At 49.6% G+C, this 22,238-nt stretch overlaps 1 protein-coding gene across 3 annotated transcripts in view; it reads right to left on the bottom strand.

Moving 5' to 3' along the window:
• Positions 1–22,238, bottom strand: part of CD151 (CD151 molecule (Raph blood group)) — a 61,984-nt gene that overhangs the window by 6,493 nt on the left and 33,253 nt on the right. For 2 of the 3 annotated variants that reach the window (XM_074954787.1, XM_074954788.1), the window contains exons 3-9: positions 18,518–18,621; positions 17,023–17,214; positions 10,735–10,809; positions 9,146–9,166; positions 7,673–7,777; positions 5,070–5,225; positions 398–484 (exon numbers count right to left, since the gene is read on the bottom strand). In XM_074954787.1, the coding sequence (XP_074810888.1) occupies positions 398–484; positions 5,070–5,225; positions 7,673–7,777; positions 9,146–9,166; positions 10,735–10,809; positions 17,023–17,214; positions 18,518–18,601 (720 nt within the window). In that variant the 5' untranslated portion in view covers positions 18,602–18,621. The remainder of the gene's footprint in view (positions 1–397; positions 485–5,069; positions 5,226–7,672; positions 7,778–9,145; positions 9,167–10,734; positions 10,810–17,022; positions 17,215–18,517; positions 18,622–22,238) is intronic. The other variant, XM_074954789.1, reaches the window with a different exon arrangement.

Raw genomic sequence — 22,238 nt, 5'->3', positions numbered from 1 at the left:
GGCAATTGTGGGGGTGCCCGCTAGAGGTCTCCCTCAGTCTGCAACAGAGAACAGCAGAACCCATGCCGTGTCCGCATTTCAGAGCAAACCCGTAACTCAGCTCTCCCCAGCCCACTGCACTGGGTTTTAGCATTGGAATTTCTCTCTCGGAAGCATAGTTAAAGCCTCCGTTTTCACAGACACAAGGAAAGGGAACTAGCTCAGGGCATCTGAACCTTGGATCCCACAAGTTTAGATTAGCACAGTTTGTGGAGACCCACACACCATACTTCCAATGAATCAGTGCCATAACTCCCTAGCCATGCTCTGGGCTCAGCAGATGGTGCTTCACTGGCCTAGGGTCCTTCTAACGTGAGCCAAGCTTCCCCAATCCCGAGAAGTCAGTCAGTCCCTTTACCTGAACACAAGCAATGCCAATCCCCACCGCTCCAATAATTTTCAGGTGTTCCTGAATGAAGTTTTCCAGCTTAGTGATGCAGCCGCCCTGGAAGGGTGGGAGGGGGAGAACAGGAAGGATAGATGGGAGTTAGTTTTGGTTTAATCCCTTGCCCCTCGTGCATTACAACGTTTGTAACCCTGTAAAGTGGGTGAACGAATGGCAGTGAAAACTAACAGGAAGGATTCCTTGATACAACTTATTCTTATCTGTGTTATGGTGGCATCCAGGAACGCCAGTCAGGAATCAATGTCCCATCGTGCTAGGTGCTGTACAGACAGCACACAGAGAGCTCATAATCTACACTTCCACCCTTAAAAAGAAAAGGAGTACTTGTGGCACCTTAGAGACTAACAAATTTATTAGAGCATAAGATTTCGTGAGCTACAGCTCACTTCATCACATCTGTTGAAGTGAGCTTTTTAGCTCACGAAAGCTTATGGTCAAATAAATTTGTTAGTCTCTAAGGTGCCACAAGTCCTCCTTTTCTTTTTACGGACACAGACTAACACGGCTGCTACTCTGAAACTTCCACCTTTGTTACAGATACCAAATGTAACAGTACAGCATGGACAGTAACCACTGTGATAGCAGGAAGCCTGGCAGCTCCCCAGAAATGGCAAGCAGGCTTCAATAGGTCCAGGGCAACAGCCTTACAAATGGCAAGCGAGCGAGGCAGTGACCACAGAGCTTAGGCTAAGACAGCAGCCCAGCTGGGCACAGGTGATGGGGAGGCAGTGCCCTCACAGAAACCAACATCAGCCCTACAGCCAAAGATGGGTGAGACCATGACCTCCCATACGCCTGGGGCTGAGTTGAGTTCTGGTGGCAGGGAGGAAATTTTACCCCAAGCTATGTGGAAAGCCTCGTCCTTGCCAGAACCTGCCTGCAGGGGATACTGCATCGATACCCAGTGACCCCAAAGGCTCCACCCGACGACTGTAACGGCTTTGACCTGAAAAAGGACATGGAAGCCCTTGCCGGGTCTCCAGGAATTGCAGTTTGCACCAGTCTCAAGGTCTCCTAAAACAGCAGAAGCCCTTTAAAGGAGAACTCCATGTAGGACTGTTTCTAAGAGCGATGAGGTGGGGCGGTGTGGGCCCAAAAAGGTCAGGCACTGCCCACCTTCATCTCGTAATTGTGTCCTTGGCTGGCAGCCTGCTCCCCTCCCAGCCCTGCCAAGCCATTGCTGACACAGAAGCAGCAACAGGGTTGGTTGAATATCGATCCAAGGGTCTTTAAATGATTAAGTGGGTTAATCTAGCGAGGCAGATCTTCTGTGGGGAAGGGCAGCTTCCAAACAGAGGGTAACAAGGCTCCTGCCCCAGAGAGCTTACAACCTACAGAGAGAGACAGAGGGAAGGGAGAGGAGTGTAACATACAGGCAGAGGGGGTTGGGGTGGAGAGGCCCAGGCCTTGCTTGTTCCGTGGTTGGACTTCAAAATCTAAACTACCCCTAGCTGCCCCATTCTGGAGCCATTATTACGTTCATGACCCAACCCTTGTCTAATTTTTTCAAACCCACTAAAATCTTGCCTGAACTACCCCCTCTTAGCCAAACCCTGGGGGGCACCGTGCAGTCTCTCTCTCCCGAGAGCTAACCCAGCCCCTGACACCCCATAGGTTCTCTCTCCTCAGAACTAACCCAGCCTCCTGCTATCCCACAGTCTCTTGCTCTCCACAGCTTACCTGGCCCCCACCACCGATGGCCTCTCCCGCCAGCTAACCCAGCCTCCAAGCCCTAGGTGCTCGATCTCAGTGTAGCTGTGGCCCTATCGGTCCCAGGGTATTAGACATGGTGGGTAAGGTCATATCTTTTACTGGACCCACTTCTGTTGGTGAGAGAGACAAGATGAGCTCCGTGTGGCTCAAAAGAATTGGTCCAATGAAAGGTATCACCGCACCCACCTTGTAGGCCAACTGGGCAGCTGTGCGGGCAGAGAGAGTCAAAAAAGGCAGCCCCCAACTCCATCTCTGACATGGGTTCCTCCGTTACGCTGTCTCAGGGTTGCCTTGTGGGCCCTCCGTCATTGGTTTCACTTCTGCACTTCCTTGCTGGGGCCAGGAGCAGATGTGGGGGAAGTGCCAGGCAAGAGGCTCTACCCAGTTCTAGTCAACCAGCCCAGAGCCACAAATCTCCTGAGCTCGCCCTTTTCTCCTGACATTCCTAGCTCAGAGCAGTCTGGCTACGCAGCTAAACTTGAGGTGACTGTGCTGAACCAGAGAGTCTCCGGTTCCACCCTCACTATTCATGCCCAGAGGGCTGATTTTCCTTATATCTGTCTGATCTGCTCAACTTAGCGGCAAATGTTACTCATGCTCCTAAAACTGTCTAATCCTCACGTGAGTCCTGCTGAAAGCACATGCCCTGTGAGAACGAATATCGGACTTAAAGGGGCCACCTCTTCATTTGCGGTGTCTCTAACATGGAAAATTATAAACAAGGAAAAGACTCCAGCAGACATTCCCCACCCCTCTAATTATCAGTCTCAAGGCAGCCAGGCAAGGTGCTGACTCCACAGGTTAGGGCGCTGGCTATGCTGCTGGGAAAATCAGGTTAGAAAGCCAGTGAACAGTCCCTCGGTTGAGGCAAATGTATTTATACTGTTATGAGTCAGGTGAAACTTTGCTATAGGCTTAGTTAAAACCTTGTTCAACCTATGTGTGAACAATAGCTGTAAGAGACAGTTAAGGGAACACACCTAAAACAAGGCCTTCTAGAGCCTGCCCAGAAACTAGCCCCACGTGGGAGCAGGGTTACACTCGGTACTGAGAAAAAAATAGAAACTGAGAACAAACAAGAATGGAGAGGGAAGCAGAGGCCAAAAGCAAGAAAGACAAGCAAGCAGTAGCTTGTGTGATCTTGGGGAAAGCTAGAGAGCGCTCTGGGGTTTCTCTTGGTGTGGTTAACTAAAAAATGGCTCCTTTTGTTCCTGGTTCCTCCCGAGAAGCAGGACTTGGTGCGCTCCTTGAAAATAAATAAGATTTCATTAAAGAGAATACCGGACTCCCACTTGCTTCCCACTTCTAACTGGAACATCCTCAGGGCCCCAAAATTTCATGAGCTGCTCGAGTCAAAAAGGGCAACAATGTGGTGGGTGCCACAATCAATTCCCCCTGCAAGACCTCACCCCTCCTCGAGTCAGGTAGATGACTGCTTAGCTACCCATTTGTGTGCTCTGCTAATTTGTTGATTATTTTGTTTGTCTGAGTAAAGCGGGGTTTCCCCTCTACTCAAACACTGCCTAGCCCAGCTCTAACCAACGGGGACTCTACTAATTTGACTCTACAACACCCCCTTTCCCTCCTCTTCCTACCTCTTTCCTTCATGCTCGAGGCCAAATCCATCTTCCCTACCATCCTAGCACCCTTCCAGATGAGGACTGGATGGGACTCCATTCAAAGCCTGCCAAAGCTGCTGAGATACCACATGTATTGTGGGACTCAAACCCAGGTTTTCTGCCCGGAACTGAAGAGGAGAAGCACTAGGCCAGCCTCACTTTTCCCCATCAGCAACATGCTTCCTACTCTTCCCTTCCCCATTTCCTGGGGTGCACTTCTTGTCAGCGTCATGTTCCCCACCCACAACCAAGTTTCCTGCTCCTTGTGCTGCGAGTCGCTATTGCTGTCTGCTGCACAGGATTCTTTAACATGCTCCTTGAGCTTTGGAAGGCGATTTCTGCACTGATTTTAAATGAACTACTTGCCCAATCCAAACTCCCATCTGCAAGGTGCTGCCTAGGTAACTTGTACCACGCTTACTCAGGACATCAGCTCTGATCCTACACCTATGACAGCTGCGATTAGTACAGCATTTGGGATTGGAGGTGGGGAACAAAGTTCGAGAACTCAAGTCTTCAACGGAAAGTCCCTGCCCACCCCCTGACTTCCATAGGCTTTGTATTCAGCCCTATGGAAGCACCAAACCAGTCTGCCCAGCAGGCAGGGCTGGCTCTAGGTTTTTTGCTGCCCCAAGCAAAAAAATTTTTGGCCGCCCCCCCCCGGAAATGTGCCGCCCCTGGATAGACACCGACTCCGCGGGTGCTCCGGGGCTGGAGCATCCCCAGGGAAAAATTGGTGGGTGCTCTGCTCCCACCGGCAGCTCCCCGCCCCGCTCCCCCTCTTCCCCTGAGCACACTGCCACCACTCCGCTTCTCCCCCTTCCCTCCCGCCCAGGCTTGCCGTGAAACAGCTGTTTTGCATGGCAAGCCTGGGAGGGAGGGGGGAGAAGTGGAGCGGTGGCACGCTTGGGGGAGGGGGTGGAAGCGGAATGGAGGTGAGCTGGGGCGGTTCCTCTGCCCCCCACCAAAGATTACTTCCTGCAGCCCCCATCTCCTCGCGTGCAAGCCTGGGAGGGAGGGTGGAGGAGGGGAAATGCAGTGTGCCCAGGAGAGGAGGCGGGGCCGGGGATTTGGGGAAGGGGTTGGAACAGGGGCAGGGAAGGGGCGGAGTTGGGGCGGGGCCGGCACGAGCACCCACCGGCGCCACGTAAAGTTGGCGCCTATGAATGTGCCCGCCCCTGGAAATGGGCGGCCCCAAGCACGTGCTTGCTTTGCTGGTGCCTAGAGCCGGTCCTGCCAGCAGGTTCCCCTCAGTGTGATCCTGGGAACGTTGACATCAGCCTGTTCTTTACCTCCTTGTAGATGTTGGAAGGATGGTCTCTCCGGCCACACCCTTCTGTTATCGTCTTACAACAGCTGTCTGGGAATTTCCGCCCTCCGGCCTCTGCGGATTTGATCCAGATGCTCTCACTCCAGTCTGTAGCATTGTTGCTGCCACAGCACTTGAACTGTATGCGCACAAAAGCAAAGGGGGAGTCTGCAGTTTGTCACCAGAAAGCACAGCACCATCCCCTACATCCACCCTCACCGCACCAAGCACCTAGTGACATTCCCCACAGAGCATCGTCAATCCGCGAGTCCAGCTGCTTATGTCTGCCTGTGTTTTTATGAGCTGCTCTACTTATAAGCGACCTTTGCGCCTAAGGTTCCTAAAAATGTCCCTTAAAGATCTGCAATGCCTTTCTTTTAGCTGCGGTGGCCTCAGTGCCACTTACTTCTCTGCACAGAGATGGGCCTCGTCTGCAGCTCCTTGTGGTCTTGACAACAAAACTAAACAGCACCAATCCTGCGCACGTTGAATCAAATTACAGATGACTGCGGCCAACTTAGCTGTTCAGCACACCCACAGCCTAGGGGGCAGTTGTAGTAGGCAGAATGAGCTTGTTCCCTATGTGGGTCCCCGCACGGCTGTCTGTCTCTCATCCCACTTTTGGGAACAACTCATGCCCTCAGACCATATAGGGCTACATCCGTGTGCCCCTCGGCACACTCAGATCCTGTTGGCAATGATGAGGGGAAAGGCGGGCTTGTGGCCAAGGACTGAGAATCAGGAGAGGAGAGCTCAATTCTGATCTCTGTCACAGAGGGCACTGCGTGAGTTACTTAGTTGCACTTTGCCTCTGCTTCCTCACCTGTAAAATACTCACCCGATAGCGGCAAGGCCCGGATTAACCTTTGTGCATTGCTCTGGGGTCCTCAGACAGGAGGCATTACAGAGCTGCTGGTTAGCATTATTCATTCACAAACAGAACTGCTCTGACTGCTGAAGATTGGACCTCTCTCTATTTGTGACCTAAACGAGCCACAAGCCCTCAGCTCTATGGATTCCGTACCTCGAGAACAGAATCAGGAGACACCAAGCACTAGAATACACACTGAGCCGCTCAACACCTTAACATGGGGCATGAGAAAGCAGAGCAGACTGGGGAACGTGAGAAAGCGCCATGGCAGGCCACCCCAGCGACGTGGGAGTCAGTTCTAAAGCCTGTACAACCTTCCCGAGAACATCACGTCAGTGATCCTGCACTTCTCATGGACATGTATCATAACAGAAGTGAGAGTCAGGCAGTGGGACATCAGATTGGTGTGCGTTGGAGGTAAATTCAGGTCTATAGCAAAGGCCATGTCTCCCGGGGAGGGGTTGAGAGGTACTGGATTATGAAGTTATCAGGACTATTCAGCCATTCCAATGGCTCAGTCCCCCAACTCTCTGGCAGTGCCTGGAGCAACAGGGCACTTCAGTTATTATACTTCACTCTCCGGGGTATTGGGAAGCTTAATTAACATTAGCAATTCCTCCCAAACTCCTCTGGTAGACAACCTGTTGGAAGCAGCTATCAATACTGAACTGGCCAGCACTAGTTCATTCAACAAGTGATGTGAATGTCCCCCTTCCCCTTTCAAGCAATCACACTGCTCAGAGAGCAGGAGTCCCAGTCTCTGTGACAGCAGACACAGCATCAAATCCATCCTGTCTGAGCTGGGGGAAGTGGGGTGTGATGCTGGTAAGCCAGGTGCCAGCTCTTGCCAACGCTGGAGGTGTCAGCTGAGCACTGACAAATTCATAGCTGGAAACCACACCAGCGGATCTTGTATGTTAATATTGTTCAAGGTAGGCGTTAGACTTGAAAGGATGTGTTTAATGTTTGGACTCAATAGAATGCTTGTAAGTTGCTGCATACATTAATCTTATTTGTAATGCCTGTATCCCATGCTATAAGGTAATATGAAAGTCTTGATTTATAATTACAAAAATGCCTGCTCAGTACAGGTGAACCTAGGCAGGAAACGCCCACCCATCAAGGAGGACTATCAAGACTAAATGGGCCAATGTAGGACAAAAACTTTGTTGATCGTCCCATCCACCCATGAAGAAGTTATGTGCAGGAGCGCTCATCCCATCAGTTTGAACTCTGGGGGAAGGACATATAAAGATGCTCATAAGAAAAAATGGTTATATCTTTGCTGTTTGGATTTTCGCAAGGGCTGGACCTAGGAAACACAAGCATTCTCTTGGGACTGGAAGCAACCTGAATATTTTGTGATTTTTGGTGTAAGTGACCTTTTGTCACTAAGTCTGGCTTGCCTGGGCGGCAAGACAGACCGGAGTGCCCAAGGAGACTATCTGTTACGTCATGGTAAGACTAGTACAGTGATCCAGGAGTTCACATCTGTTACTGCTTTGGTGAAATCCAATTGTAGAACACACCACAAGTTTGGGGTCTCTGCCCTGCTTTTTGACAGTCTGCCTGAGGCTGGTGTGCATGGACCACTCCAGACAGTGTGACATCGGGAACCCCCTTATCTCTTCAATGATAAAGAGCCAGTGATCTAAGGATGGTATAATTTTTATCTCTATCATAGGTTTAATTCTCCCCATGTCTTTGAAGCCTACCTCCTGCTGCAGTTTGTCCACCGCGCTGGTCACACCCTCCTCTCCCTCCTTCCGGTACTTCTGGGTCATGGTCTCTTTCAGGTTTTGCTTCAGCTCCATACTCAGCTAAACAAAAGGGGCAGTGGGGGTGAAATCATGAAGCGGACACCTTCCTTATCATCACCCCTTTATATTTTCTATCATCTTCACTCCTGGAGAACAGCAGAGAACTTTGTGGAAGCTATAACCCCGCCTCCGATGTAGACCCTATTGGTTCCAAGACAGCACATTTGCTTATTTCTGCTTCTCCTGGCTCTTTAAACATCATTCTCCCATTTTAAAGTGCAAAAGACTCTCACGGGGCCAAATCTGTGTCCGTCTGTGGCATGCCGCACTGCGAGGGTCCCAGCGTGGGCCTGCCTCCACACTGAAAGGGATACCATCCAGAGGGACAGGCCTGCCCCAGAACAGGATTGCCCTTCTCTAAAAATCTCATTCTTGCCTTATGAATATTCCTCTAGGATCAAAGGGGCTCTCATGCCTCTGGAAGCACTAAATCCAAAAGGATCTGGCGAGGAGTATTAGGAATTCAGAGCCCTGGGCCTGCTGGGCTGAAGTTGTGCAGTCTAAATACCTTTTATATCATTGAATGGGACGTCACACAAGGAGATTGAGAGCATGAGGAGGGATTTTAAGACTCTTGCCTCCCTGGCTGCAGCCCTTGTGATACTAGAGATAGATTCAGAAAGCAAGAATGACATTGCTCAGAAAGAGGGTCTGATATTTGGAGCATGTCAAGCATAAAAGTGTCCTTTACAGTGACACACACACACTAATGTATCCACAACTGTCTCTGTTGAGCTGGCTGATGCACCACTCGACTGCTATGTCCTTTCCCGGTATTTTCCTGCCCATCCCTGCTGATACACAAAATATAGCTGAAATCTGCCTCCTTTCTAATCAGCCTCCTCCTGCCTGGTCCATTCAGTAATGATGCCATAATCCAGTGCCTGTGAAATCACAATTCTCCCATGTTCCTGAACAATGTTGTCATGTGTGTAGATGGCATCACTGAATAAACCAAACAGGGGGAAAGGCCAGATGGCCAGATAGGGAAAAGCTTCTCTATGTACATGTATTTCTTAGCAATAAGCAATAATTGTGGGGTGGAATGCAGGAAAAGAACATTTCGGTTACACTGGGTTGGGAGAATATGGCCTGAGTTTTCCTCCCCCACTTCAAATCTGCTGAATGTAGCAGTGGGTCTTAATTTTCTGTCAAATGGGGGTAACACCTACTTCGCAGAGGTGATGCGAGACTTCATTCATTAACGTTTGCAAAGTGCTTTGAGATCTTGGGATGGGAGGCTCTTTAGAAGCGCAAAATATTTAGGGAGCAAAGACAAGAAGAAAAGTTTGGGAGCTCATGGGCACCAAAGGCAAACAAAGAGACAGAGTCCACTGGTGGAAATATTATCAGGAGAAAAGCAGTTACCTGCAGGCTCACGGGGAAGAACTGCAGCATGGAACAAAGACAGCAAAAGAAACACACAGTTTATATACACGCACGCATTGGACAGGACAGCAAGGGAAGGGGAGAAAGAAAACCAACTGCTAAGAGAGAAAGCAGCCGGAGCCCAGGGAAGGAAGGACTTTTACATAAAAGAGCATGGGGGGATCAGTGCAGCTAGTAAGCCAAATGCCAGTGGGTGATCTACAAAGCAGCCTGCGGCTCTGCCAGAGAGACTACAATCCCAGCATGCCACGCTCCACCTTAATCCAGGAAGTTTCCACCATTTCATTGATTGCCAAGTGTTACTTTAGTCTTTGCTCAGGTCCACATGGAGCATGGCTTTCTGGGTCCAATAGCCTCCATGGGGCCTATCCCTCCATATTAAAGACGGAGGCAGCTGGAATGTATTGTACTTGATACAAATGAGGCACAGCTCTCTGGCTACAGGCAAACTGCTAATGCCACCCTTGGGGGAGGAGGGGCAAAGTCTGGGAGCCCTGAGGCAGGATGAAAATTCCCAGTTTAAGGGTGTAATCCAGGGAAGCCTACAGTATGTGAACACAGAGCCACTGAAAACGCCTGCAGCCCTCTGCAATGTACACTTCCCTGTCAGACACACCTCCTCAGACAATCTCCAACAGTCTGCCCTCTTCAGACACCCAGCCTTCCTCAAAGGATGGGGGAAGAGAAGACATGTGGGCAGCCTTGTCTGAGGGAGCCTCCCAAGTGGTATGCCTCTCGTCGGCCATATCCGGTGTGATAACATGAAGCCATCGCTCCCTCGTGGGGATTTCAAGCTCAGCTGTCTACGACTGCCGCAGACCCTCAGAGATATTCTGAGCTGCGCCGGTGGTGCTCTATCCCCAGCTAGACCATTTCCCGTCTATGAGCTTGCTGGGTTTAGCAGGGAGCGTTTCTGCTTGGCTATTAGCCAAGATGGTCAGGGACGCAACCCCATGCTCTGGGCATCCCTAAGCCTCTGACTGCCAGATGCTGGGACCGATCAACAGGGGATGGATCACTTGATGATTGCTCTGTTCTGTTCATTCCCTTTGAAGCAGCCGCCATTGACGACCGCTGCCAGAAGACAGGATACTGGGCTCGATGGGCCATTCCTATGTTCTGTTTCATGGACATGCTAGATGGCACAACTGTCATTACAACTGCCTGCGTTACCTTCCTGGGCGTCAGAAAAGTCCTCAGGCTGACCCTCTGTACTAGAAACAAGACGATTCACTCCAGCAGCTCTCTTCATAAGGCATCACAGAGGGAGGGGGAGAAAAGAGGATGTGCAGGAAGGAGCTGAACTGTATCTGACTCCCAAATACACACATAACAGACTAATGCCTTGTCAAATATGGCTTATAACCTCATGCATTTTGTATATGGAGGGACGTAAGTAAGGAGGGATCAAGCTGGGGTGAGGAATAGATGGGCCCAAACCCAACCACGGATTCAAAGCCCTTGAAATGTTGGTTTAGGCCCCATCTCTAAATAGAAATTGGGTGATAAGTAGCTGCTCCCTCTCTCTCTGGATTGACATCCACTCTCTTAGCTTGACATCCACTTACCTGTTGGTAGTAGATATAGGCCAGGATACCAGCAATGATCTCAAGCAGGAAAATGCACAGCAGCAATATGAAGTACTGCAAAACAATGGTAAAACTGTCTGTGTTAAAAGAGAGCATCAGGAAGGGTGGGAGAGAAGTCCTGGAAGTTAAATTTAGATCATCAGGAAAAAGCCTTAAATCTATCAGTATTATTGTTTGTATTACAGCAGCTCTCAAAGGACTTGATCAGTATGAGGGGCTCATTGTATTGGGTGCTGGGCATGGAAAAGGTTATAATGTCATTTAAGACAGGCAGCAACAAGAGGGCTTATCAAAGAGTAGGAAGTGGAGGAGGAAGGACAGATAAGAGTAACAGTGATATAAATGTATCTAGTGAAGGGCAAGACAGAAGTTACAGCTGAACTGGAGGAGACAGGCTCCTATTTACCCTTTTTCCTACTTCAAGAACAAGGGGGTATCCAATGAAATGGAAAAGTAACATTTATTGATATCAGGATTTCTCTTTTTACATGATGCACGCTTAGCGGGAGGAACTTTCTGCTACAATGTACCATGAAGACAAGAGTTCAGTATGGTTCCAAAAGAGTCAGGACACTGATTTGGTTAAGAACATCCCCAGTCACATTAGGCGGGATAAAGAAAATGTATGAGAACTAAATTTTCATGTTTCAGGGCATAGCTCAAAGGTGTTAGGAGGAAACTATCACTCTGGGCAAGTTAATCCATAATTGTCTATTCTCTGGGGGCTCTTGCATCATTCTCTGAAGCTGCCTGTACTGCCCAGCGATGGACACAAGATTTTGGGCTGGCTGGACCATGGGTGTGATCTGGTAAGGTCGTTCATATGAGCCGTCACGTATAACTAATTAAATGCAACTAACTAGATTCCACGGACGCAACAGCTCAGTTGCTGATGCCACCCACCACAAAATGCAGCTGCACCAGTTGCTGTGTAGAAACTCAACACTAGCTTGTTAAATAGGAGAGGAACATCTGACTGCACCAGGCGGTGGGAGTCCCAGAATAACCATGCATCCTATGGGGAGGGCTCTCAAAACTGAGTAGAAGCCAAGCATGAGGCTGCAGTACAGACAGCAAGTGCAGGGACTTTGTACTCAATAGTCAGCCAATTGTTCAAAGGAGGAAACAATGCAACAAGGGGGCACTATTTGGCAATTGCAATGCTTCCTGATTTGGGGTGGGAAATTCCCTGCTCTGGGGACCTTCAAGCAGAAATGCAGAGTGCAACATCAGCACTGGAGCTCTGTATTGAAATGTGCCTGTTACTCACACAGGGTGAAATTCATCCCTATGCACCACACCAGTCCCAAGTAAACCCTCATAACAGAGCTTCACCTTAAGGAGTGCATACATTGTACTGGTCATAGTGGTACGTAAGCCCTAGAAGTGAATTTCACCCACAACAATTAACCATGGAGGGTTGACCTCCACCCTTGGTGTAACTCTGTTGAGTCCATTGAGATACAGAAGGGATGAATTGAACCAGGGCATATTGTTTAATCTTTTACAGTCCTTGTGTCTGTTTAAAATTTCAAAAAATGCTCTTAATGTAATTTTAAAGTTGGTGAAGGAATCAAATTGCCATCCCTGGAGACCAACCAATGCTCTCTTTCTAAAGCATCCAGTGCTGTAGGATCTACGCATCATGTACAATTTTCTCAGAAAACAGGGCTATGCCCTGCCCTCGTTTAAGCTACTATCCTGAATGTCATGTCAACATGGTGATGCTCACCTAAGCGGCTACGGCCAGGTCATTCTACAGCTCTAAGGGCCTAAATTCGGGCTCATCCCGTAATACTCTAGGTCATCACAGCACAGGCACTGCACAGCACACAGCAATGCCGTCTTCCCCACACACTGCCCCACCAGAGAACTTTGCCTAGAGCTGGAGACACCACCTCTAGGGACTGTCATGGCTCCATATTCATTCTAACTGTGGCTCTTCTGCAAAGATTGTCAGGTAGTGTCAGTTCTGATGGTGATTTACTCCACTAGGAACCGGACAGAGACACTGCCCCATGCACACAAGCTTATTTCACAGAAAGCAGTCATGCTGGAAAGTCCCATCTTTGCCCCACCCATGATGGCTGTTCTCTTTGCAGCCTCATGCGGTTCTGCATGGGAAACACACTCACTATCGGATGTGATATCTAGCTGTACCAGCACACCATCTATTATTACAGCCCTGGCCCCACGAAAGGAGCTACACACCCCTCCAAAAATCCATGGTTAGCATCAAATAAATGCATCTGTATGTTACAAAAAACAGACCACCACAACACCCTGCTAGGAAAAGCAAAGGACTGGAGACAACAAATTTGCCTTTGTATCACAGCTTGTCTTTTGCTGAGTGACCCCTCTGTTTCTCACTGCGCTTCCCCTCTTTGTCAGAAGACACAGGTAATCAAAACGCCAAATCAGAATCCTTGTCCGTTGGGTCAAATTTCCTCTTTCACCCTCTGCTAGGATTCAGCAGCTGCCTGTGAGGGACAACTGGGTTTTATCTGCAGGCTGGGCTTTAATAGGAGTGTACAATCTCAGGCATTCACTCCCAGCCCTAAACTCCCCCCACTGGCTCTCAGCTGAACATTGCAAGTGTCTGCACATGCTTGTACAAGGTACCCATTCATACCACGGGAATGAGTCACCCGATGGAGTGCTGGATAACCAAAGGCTGGGCACCACACTAATGGGAGGCTGAAAGGGACAGAAAAGGAGAGGAACACTCCTAAACAAAAGGTTTCTTTCTTTTGTTGGAGCCTGGTTACATAATACCTCTCTGACATCATGGTGCTGTCAGGCTGCTGTATTAGGGGAAAGAAAACAACCAATTAACTGGAAAGTTTCTCTTTCCTTCATCTATTTTCTACATACAGAGTATTTTCTGCACTGATGTCAAAGGCATTCCAGTGCAGCTGGCATGTATCACAAGGCCTCAGCTCACCATATTATCTTAAAGAGCCCTCCCAAGTTTTAGCAAACAGGTTTTATCAAAGCCTATATAGAGTGAAGGTTACTACAGCTACCACTCAGCTAGACTGTGCTAAAACATGTTGTTGTTATTGTTAGCCCTGCCTGGCTGTTTCATCTACCTGTCACATCTTATCTATTTAGACTCTGCTCTTTGGGGCAGGAACGGTCTCTTATTCTGTATGTACAGCACCTCGTACAATGGGGCACCAGCCTAGATGTAGCCTCTGGACAGAGCTGTAATCCAAATAATAATAACAAAATGCTTTCCACCAATTCTCTTTTCCAATATATGTAAATCTTCGAGAGAGGCATGTGTATGTGGGAAAAACAAGGGCTATCTTTTATATTCAGCTCTTCTATCCTACATAAGAACTGTCATACTGGGTCAGACCAAAGGTCCATCCAGCCCAGTATCCTGTCTTCCGACAGTGGCCAGTGCCAGATGCCCCAGAGGGAATGAATCTAACAGGTAATCATCATGTGATCCATCCCGTCACCCATTCCCAGCTTCTGGCAAACAGAGGCTAGGGACACCATCCCTACCCATCCTGGCTAATAGCCATTGATGGACCTATCCTCCATGAATTTATCTAGTTCTTTTTTCAAGCGTGTTATCGTCTTGACCTTCACAACATCCTCTGGCAAGGAGTTCCACAGGTTGACTGTGCATTGTGTGAAGAAATACTTTTTTGTTTGTTTTAAACCCGCTGCCTCTTAATTTAATTTGGTGACCCCCGACTGGCTCCTGCTTTTATCATGTGCACTATGTTTGTTTCCACGTGATTGTTAAGAGACCCATGATCACCCTACCTGCTTGTAATGAGCTGTGTACACCAACAGTGACATATACATTATGTTCCTGATTCTCATTTATGTTTCTCCCTGCTTTATGCTATCCCAGCAGTGTAAAGTATGATGAAAGTTGGCTTAACGGCCATTTCCTTGGCAAAGGGGGGATCCTAGGTGGCAACCCTACACCTTTGCAGTCCATAGGATAGGGACATCTCAGGGTGTGTTGGGGTGCAACCTCACCATCCCTGTGCCCTGATTGTTCTTTACTGTTAGAATGGCTATAGCATCTGAGCTCCAGTTAGAGTAGGCCTTGGGATTGCTCCAGCCTATGCTAGGGACCAGACGATTCCCTGGCCTGCTGTGCCATTGGTGGGGAGTCTGAAACTCAGAGTCAGGGTGAACTATAACAAGCCAGACTTTGACACATCACAGCTCGTCACCGCAGGCCTGATCCTGCAGCTCTTGCTCATGGGAGTGTCTCTCACCGAAGCAACAGGCTGCAGGCCTGGAACCCACAGAAGCAACTGTGGTATCACAAGTGCTTGGATCACTGTGGCATCCCTGAGTGAATCAGGCTGGCTGCGAAAGAGGAAAACTGCTCTTGACACACAAATGTCCTGGTAATCAGCAATGAGAAACAAAACACAGGGGAAAGCCTTGAACTGGGAGTGAAAACTCACCAGTAGCTATAAAAGTAGCTAGAATATACCTTCCGGGCTCAACCCCCCACCCCCCCAATGCACATACATCCCCACCCCCCATCTGAAATTATTCTTGCAACTTGCTTTAAAGAGCCTCTGGATTTGGAAAATTACAGGACACTCCCTATCACAGCGTCTCTCTCTATAATACATGGCCCTTTGGTACAGAGAGAAATTGGGACCGACTGGCACAGACACCTTTGTCTTTGTTGTGAAGATGTTGGGATTACTGGCTGAGCTCAGAGCTGGCAGGAGCCTCCAGCCAGACCAACTTAGCCCTGCCCAGCACAAAATATTTCTTTTGTGGATTACTTAGTATCAGATAAACCAGAGGAGGGGCGAGACAATAGATCTGTCACAGGCAGCCACTCAGAGGGGGAAAGAAAAGACAGAGAACAACCTTTTGTTTCCATGAGACAATTGTTAGTTTTCTATGTCAGAACAACAAAGAAAACCCCACCAGATTTTCATCTGTAACTTTCAGGAGGGCGGGGGAGGAGAGAGAGAGACAAAGGCAGATGAATAGAGCTCTTTAGAACAGTGAGTAATTGTGCTATGCCAAAACGAACTGCTAAGGGCCAGGGGCCAAATACCACCCCTCAGAACCAAATGAACGAACCACTAACAAGAGCTCCTGAGAGCTCATCACAGGCCTTTTAGGGGCATTTTCCACCACCTTGTAGTTTCAGTTCACAGCCACTCCCCACAAAGTGGGATCACAGTCAGAGGATATTGTTCATCATGGCTCCTTTCCCTATCCCCACCCCAGTCTCCACTCCACTTGGACAAAGGGGATGGGACATTCAGGCCAGCAGCAGCTTGTAAAACTGAAGGAACGCTTAAGGCCCGAGTGGAAGTGTCCCCCTTTGTTACTATGAAATGACAATTAATGGGCCTTTGCTTTCAGTCACTACACTCACCACTGCAGATGGGCTGCTTAATGAACCACTGCCACCCGCCAGACTGCAAAGGAGATTTGAGAGCGCGCGAGTGAGAATTAGGGCAAGTCTACACTTAAAACGGTGCATCAGTGCCGATGGGCCGCTGTAGTATCTTAATGAAGACGTTCTATGCCAATGGGAGAGAACTCTCCAGTCTAATCCACCTCCCTGAGAGGCAGTAGTTATATTGACAGGAGAAGCTCTCCTACCAACGTAGCGCTGTCTACATGGAGGGTTCGGTCGGTATAACTATGTCACTCTGGGGTGTGGATTTTTCACACCCCTGAGTGATGTAGTTACACCTATATCGGTCTGTAATTTAGCCCAGAACTGAGATTTATGACGGCTGGTCAAAAATCTCAAGTGCTTTTTCATCTGTTTGGTTTTTCGACCAAAAAAAAAAATTGGGTGTGTGTGTGAAAATTTTTGCACGGTTCGAAATTTTGGCTCAACAAACCAATCAAAAGAAATGTTTTGCTTTGACTCAAGTGGAAACACATTTATTTATTTTTTGGTTTTAAACTGTCCCACCCTGCCTTCTCTCCCGAATTTATTCCCATTTTTTCCCTACCAGCCTGAACATTTCCTTTGCTTGGAAATGTTTTGACATGCTCAGATGAAAAACACTGTATATTTATTATTTAGCACCTTTTGAAATGCACAGAAACCAATCAATTCTCTGGGTGGGACAGAAAGAAAGGAGTCTCCTCTGTAATAGAGGCCATCCATTCTAAACAGGGAGAGCGGGCAAGTCACCGGTACGGCTCTCCAGGTCCAGAGGAACAGAGATGCAACTCTCTCCTCATACACACAAGACGTTCGGTGCCCCGCGCTGTCCTAGGGCAAATAGGAAATCTTACCACTCTCAGCAGGTTTCGCCGCTCTTTGAAGGTGGCGCAGCACCCAAGGATGCCGGTAATCATGACGACAATTCCCGCCACCACCAGGATGTAGGCGGTCGCCATGTACGTGTTGGAGGACAGGAGACTGATGTAGTCGCTCTTCTCGGCCAGAGTCCAGATCCCCACCGCCATCACCGCCCCACCGGCCAGCTTAATAAAGAGAGAGGCAAGCTGGTAAGATGCATCTGAGGTGGGCACTTCCTCTTTTTCAGAAGTGGCATCCCCTGCTGGGCCACAGGGATCAGATTTCAGCTCTCTGACTGAGGGCCTGATCCAAAACCTATTCAAGTCCAGGGGAAGACTCCCACTGATTTCAATGGGCTTTGAATCAGGCCTTAAATGAAGCAGATTCTTCCTCTCTCCCCAGTCTCTCAAGGGCCCTGGGAGGTTCCAGCTGGAAGGGGATGACAGCTGGCTGGGGATTTGCCCACACCGGGTGGGGAACTTTGTAACTGGAGTTCCAAGTTTCCAACCTTAACCAGGCTCTTGGCTCTCACGATTGCTTGAGCGCTGCCTAGACGCAGGGAATGAAGATGAGGAGAGGGAGGGGATGCTTTGCTTTGCACCCTTGCTGGCTGATCCTGGAGTGATACTGACTGCTTCTAAACAACAGCTGTGTCTACCTCCCTCCAGGACAGAACCACTGCGGGGCAAGGCTGTAAAAGGTGGGAATCCTGGTTAGCTAAACTCCAGTGAGAATGAACATTAGCACAGGAATACTGCCGCAGTCACTGGGTGAACCAACATCTCTCCTTCAGACTCCCCTTCCTCTTTATGGGCCTTGTGTTCCCTAGAGGTTTTTACCTGGTTGCCAATTCACTGACGCAGTTCATAATTCATTCCTCTGTAAAGGCTAGTCTGGACCCTCCCCAATCATTTCTTCCAGCCCACGAATGTCTGTGGCTGACAATAGTCTGATCCCTTGGCCAGCAGTTAACTTGAGGTAAAAATTCTAGTGTAGACATAACCGCAGCTACTACCCCCATAATCCCAGCCTAGCCATCTTCGTTCCACTCCCAGCCTGTGCTATGCTGCTGGGCAGAACGAGAGAGGAACTGAATGATGTCCTGTGTCTATGGGCTGCCCTGGAGTATCTGACGCCTTAAGAATTGTGCCCTGGGTCACCATCCCCTGAAGTGGGCAAAAAAGCACTTTTTCAGGCCACCCACTGCTGTTGATAGCTGATCACTTCAGGGCTTACTCCTGGTTAGACAGGTTATAGTCCTTCTCCCCAGTGTTGGCCGCATGGGTCTAGTTAGATACCTGGGGTGAAATCCTGGACTCACTGAAGTCACACCAAGCAGCATTTTTGCCATTGCCTTCAGTGGGGCCAGGATTTCACCCATGGTATCCATCCCACCACGCTGGCCACTGAAACAACAGATGGAGCCCTTGACGAGGGATGTGGTGAGGCACACAAATGGGCTGAGGCACACAAAAGCTGGCACATTACCCAGAAGAAGAAGTTAAAGATGAAGAGCAGGTATTTGAGGCAGATAGTGCCGCACGTCTCCTTCTTCTCCGTGTACTCACGCATCTTCCCGGCTCAGCAGGTCTCTGAAACGTGACACAAGAAGAAAAGCCTGTTAGTTTTCCTGTCTCCCAGCAGGGCGGCATCACTGCTCTCCTCTTGCAAACAGCAACTACTCCTCAAAGCCTGTGCTGAGGTGGCCAACCGAGGAACCCCAGCATGGTGAGTGATGGGACTCCAGAAAGAGTCTCATTGCTGTAAAATGAACCCCCTGCATCCTGATGGCCATTCTATCGCTCCTTGACAGAATCAGAGAGAGGTTGTGTAATCATCTCATCTTACTGTGTTATCACCCATCCACTCCTCCCGCTATTTGTTAGGCACACTTCTTATGGCTCATCTGCAGTTGGATTGTACTCTCTTTGGGGTAGGGACCAGGCTACCCACATGTTTGCACAGAGCCTAGCACAATGGGACCCTAATCCTGACTGGGGCACTGTATTGCCTACTATAATAGCAATCCCAAACATCACAGTACGGAAACATCTCAGGAAGAAAATGGACACATGCGCCTCCCCCCTTTTCATTTTACCACCCCACTATTTGAACAAAGGAAATGCAAGTCCCAGGCCTGTTCAAAACTACATCCACTATCCAGATCAAACAGGAATCACTCCATGAGAACATCAGGGAACGGAGAGGAGTTTCGTGGACAGGAAAGAGTAAGCGCTATACAAGTGTGATTCACCCTCAGGATAAAAATCCTCCCATCCTAGACATTGTCCAGATGACTCAGTCCCTTCCCTGAAATTCTTCCTTACACTCAAAAACCATCACCAGCACGAACTCCTGTACCAACCACTTCCCCTTCTGCCTGAGCCTAAATCCTTTATGTCAACACTTCTCTTAGGGATCACCAGACTGGATCAGACCCCTGGTCCATTCAGTCCAGTATCCTGTCTCCAACAGCAGGCAGCACCAGCTGCTTCAGAAGAAGGAGCAAGAAATCCCGCAGTTCACAATTGTGGGGTATCTGCCCCCTAGAAAAGTTCCCTCCTAACCTCCATAACTTAATAGAGGTTGCCTTAAACCCTTAAGCAGGAAAGTTTATAACCCTTCCAAACTCCTGCCTATTTTTAATCTTGACTATTATAACTCTGGACTTGTTAGCCTAACAAATATCCAATTCTTTTTTGGAATCCTGAGAAGCATTTGGCCCAAGAGATATCCTGTTGCAATGGGTACCAATGGCTAATTGTTAAGGTTGTGAGTCTGTCACAGAGGTCACGGATTCTGTGACTTTCTGAGACCTCTGCAGCAGCCGGTGCGGCTGGCCCGGGGGCCACCTGAGCAGCTCAGGGCAGTCTTGGGCCACCATTCCCTCCCCCCCACAACAGCAGCAGGAGTTTGGGTGTGGGAGGGGGCTCAGGCGCGGGAAGGGGTGAGGGCTCCAGGTGGCGCTTACCTCAGGGGGCTGCCGGGAAGTGAGACATGCCCCTTGGCTCCTAGGTGGAGGGACTGGGGGCTCTGTGCACTGCCTCCACCTGCAACCGCAACCAATGGGAGCTGCAGAGCCGGAGCTCAGGGCAGGAGCAGCACACGGAGCCCCCCTGACTATCCCTGAGCCTAGGAACTGAGGGACATGTCCCTGCTTCCGGGGAGCCACACGGAGCCAGGTAGGGAGCCTGCCAGCCCGCCAACCCCCACCCCCCCAGCACCAGCGGGGGTCACGGGTCGCCCCGCCCCACAGAGCGCCTGTGGTGCCCCTGGGCAGCCCCTCCCCCCCAAGCACCCAAGATTTAGTGAGGGGTATAGTACAAGTCATGGACAGGTCACAAGCCATGAATTTTTTTTTGCTGCCCGTGACCTGTCCATGACTTTTACTAAAAATACCCGTGACTACAATGTAGCCTTACAAATTGTATGTTATCCCTTACTTCTATAGCTCATGAAGGCCCTAAGCCCTTTCCATGAGCCAGCTCTGGCTCCCAAGGTCAGTTTTAACGAATACTAGGAGGGAGAGCACATGCAAATTGGTTTCATATGATCTGCTGGTCATTGCACACCCCTGAGCGACGCAGTTATACCGACCTAACCCCTGGTGTAGAGAGCGCTGTGTCGACAGGAGGGTTTCTCCTGCCTCTCATGGCAGTGGATTGACTATGCTGATGGAAGAAGCTCTCCTATCAGCATAGTTGTGTGTTCACTAAAGAACTACAGCAGTGCAGCTATCGCACTGTACATGTAGACAAGCCCTTCGGAAAGGCAGGTCAGCCCACTGCAGGGAGAAATTTCCCTTTGCTTTTCTCTGGTCAGCAAACATCCAGGATAGGCCAGTGTTTTAGGAGCCAGCAAATCAGCCATAGGAATGCAGTAATGGGAATGCACCCATCCCCAAATCTGATCTGCCCCAGCCTGTCCTGATTTTACAAGGAAACATTTTGCCCAGAAGAGGATATGATACCATAGCTGGCAAGAGAAAGTCACTTCACATGGGATGGGAGTGGCTCTGAGATGGAGGTATTTATCGGGAAGAATAACTATCAGGCTCTTTTCCCCTGGCCTCTGGCCAACTCCACTGTCACCAAGGCCCTGTCTACACTGGCAAGTTTGTGCGCAGTGAAGCAGCTTTGAGTGCTGTAACGCCTGAGGTGTACACACTGCCAACCCACTTCGTGTGCGGAAACTGCATGGCGCTGTAAAAAAATAAACCACCCCGACCAGAGGCGTGCAGCTTTCTGCACCGGGGCTACTACGCTGCGGTGCCAGTGTAGACCAGTGTTGCATCTGAAGAAGTGGTTTTTTACCCAAGAAAATTTATGCCCAAATAAATCTGTTAGTCTTTAAGGTGCCACTGGACTCCTTGTTGTTAGTATAGACACCGTGGTCGGTTACAGTGCTGCAATTGGCCTCTGGGAGGTGTCCCACAATGCCTGTTCTTGCCTCTCTGGTCATCGGTTTGAACTCTGCTGCCCTGTTCTCAGGTGACCAACCATCATCCCCACCCTATAAATTCCTTGGGAATTTTGAAAGTCCCCTTCCTGCTTGCTCGCTGACTCGTGCAGTGGTCTCAGTGCATCTTTCCAGGTGGCCAGGCCTGCTCCACGCACCAGGCGATCCCCGGCTTGGAGCAATGCCAAGCTGCTGGACCTCATCAGCATTTGGGGAGAGAAGGCTGTCCAGTCCCAGCTGCACTCCAGCCGGAGGAATTATGATACCTACGGACAGATTTCACGATGCATGACAGAAAGGGGCTATGACTGGGACACACTGCAGTGCAGGGTCAAAGTGAAGGAGCTGCAGAACGCCTACCACAAGGCACGGGAGGCAAACCGCCGCTCCGGTGCTGCGCCCATGAGCTGCCGGAGCTACAAGGAGCTGGACACGATACGCGGCGGCGACCCCACCTCCACTGCGAAGGCCACTGTGGATACTTCAGTGGCTCACGTGCCAGTCAAAAGTGGACCAAGCCAGGAGGAGGAAATCTTAGATGAGGATGTATGGGGGATGACCCAGAGGCAGAGGATGACTCGGAGGTCAGAGATGCATGCAGCCAGGAGCTCTTTTCTACCCCGGAGACTAGCCAGTCACAGCTGTCAGATGTTGGTGAACCGCAAACAGGAGAGGAGGCCCCTGGTAAGTGGATTTGATTTTGGGAATTGCTGAAGCGAGATGGTGGGGGGAAGGAGGGTTGCAGAAAGCA

The sequence above is a fragment of the Natator depressus genome, chromosome 6, assembly GCF_965152275.1.
Source record: "Natator depressus isolate rNatDep1 chromosome 6, rNatDep2.hap1, whole genome shotgun sequence".
In the NCBI taxonomy this organism is placed as follows: Eukaryota; Metazoa; Chordata; order Testudines; family Cheloniidae; genus Natator; species Natator depressus.
The sequence above is the reverse complement of the archived record's forward strand: the minus strand, read 5'-3'. Positions and strand labels throughout refer to the sequence as shown.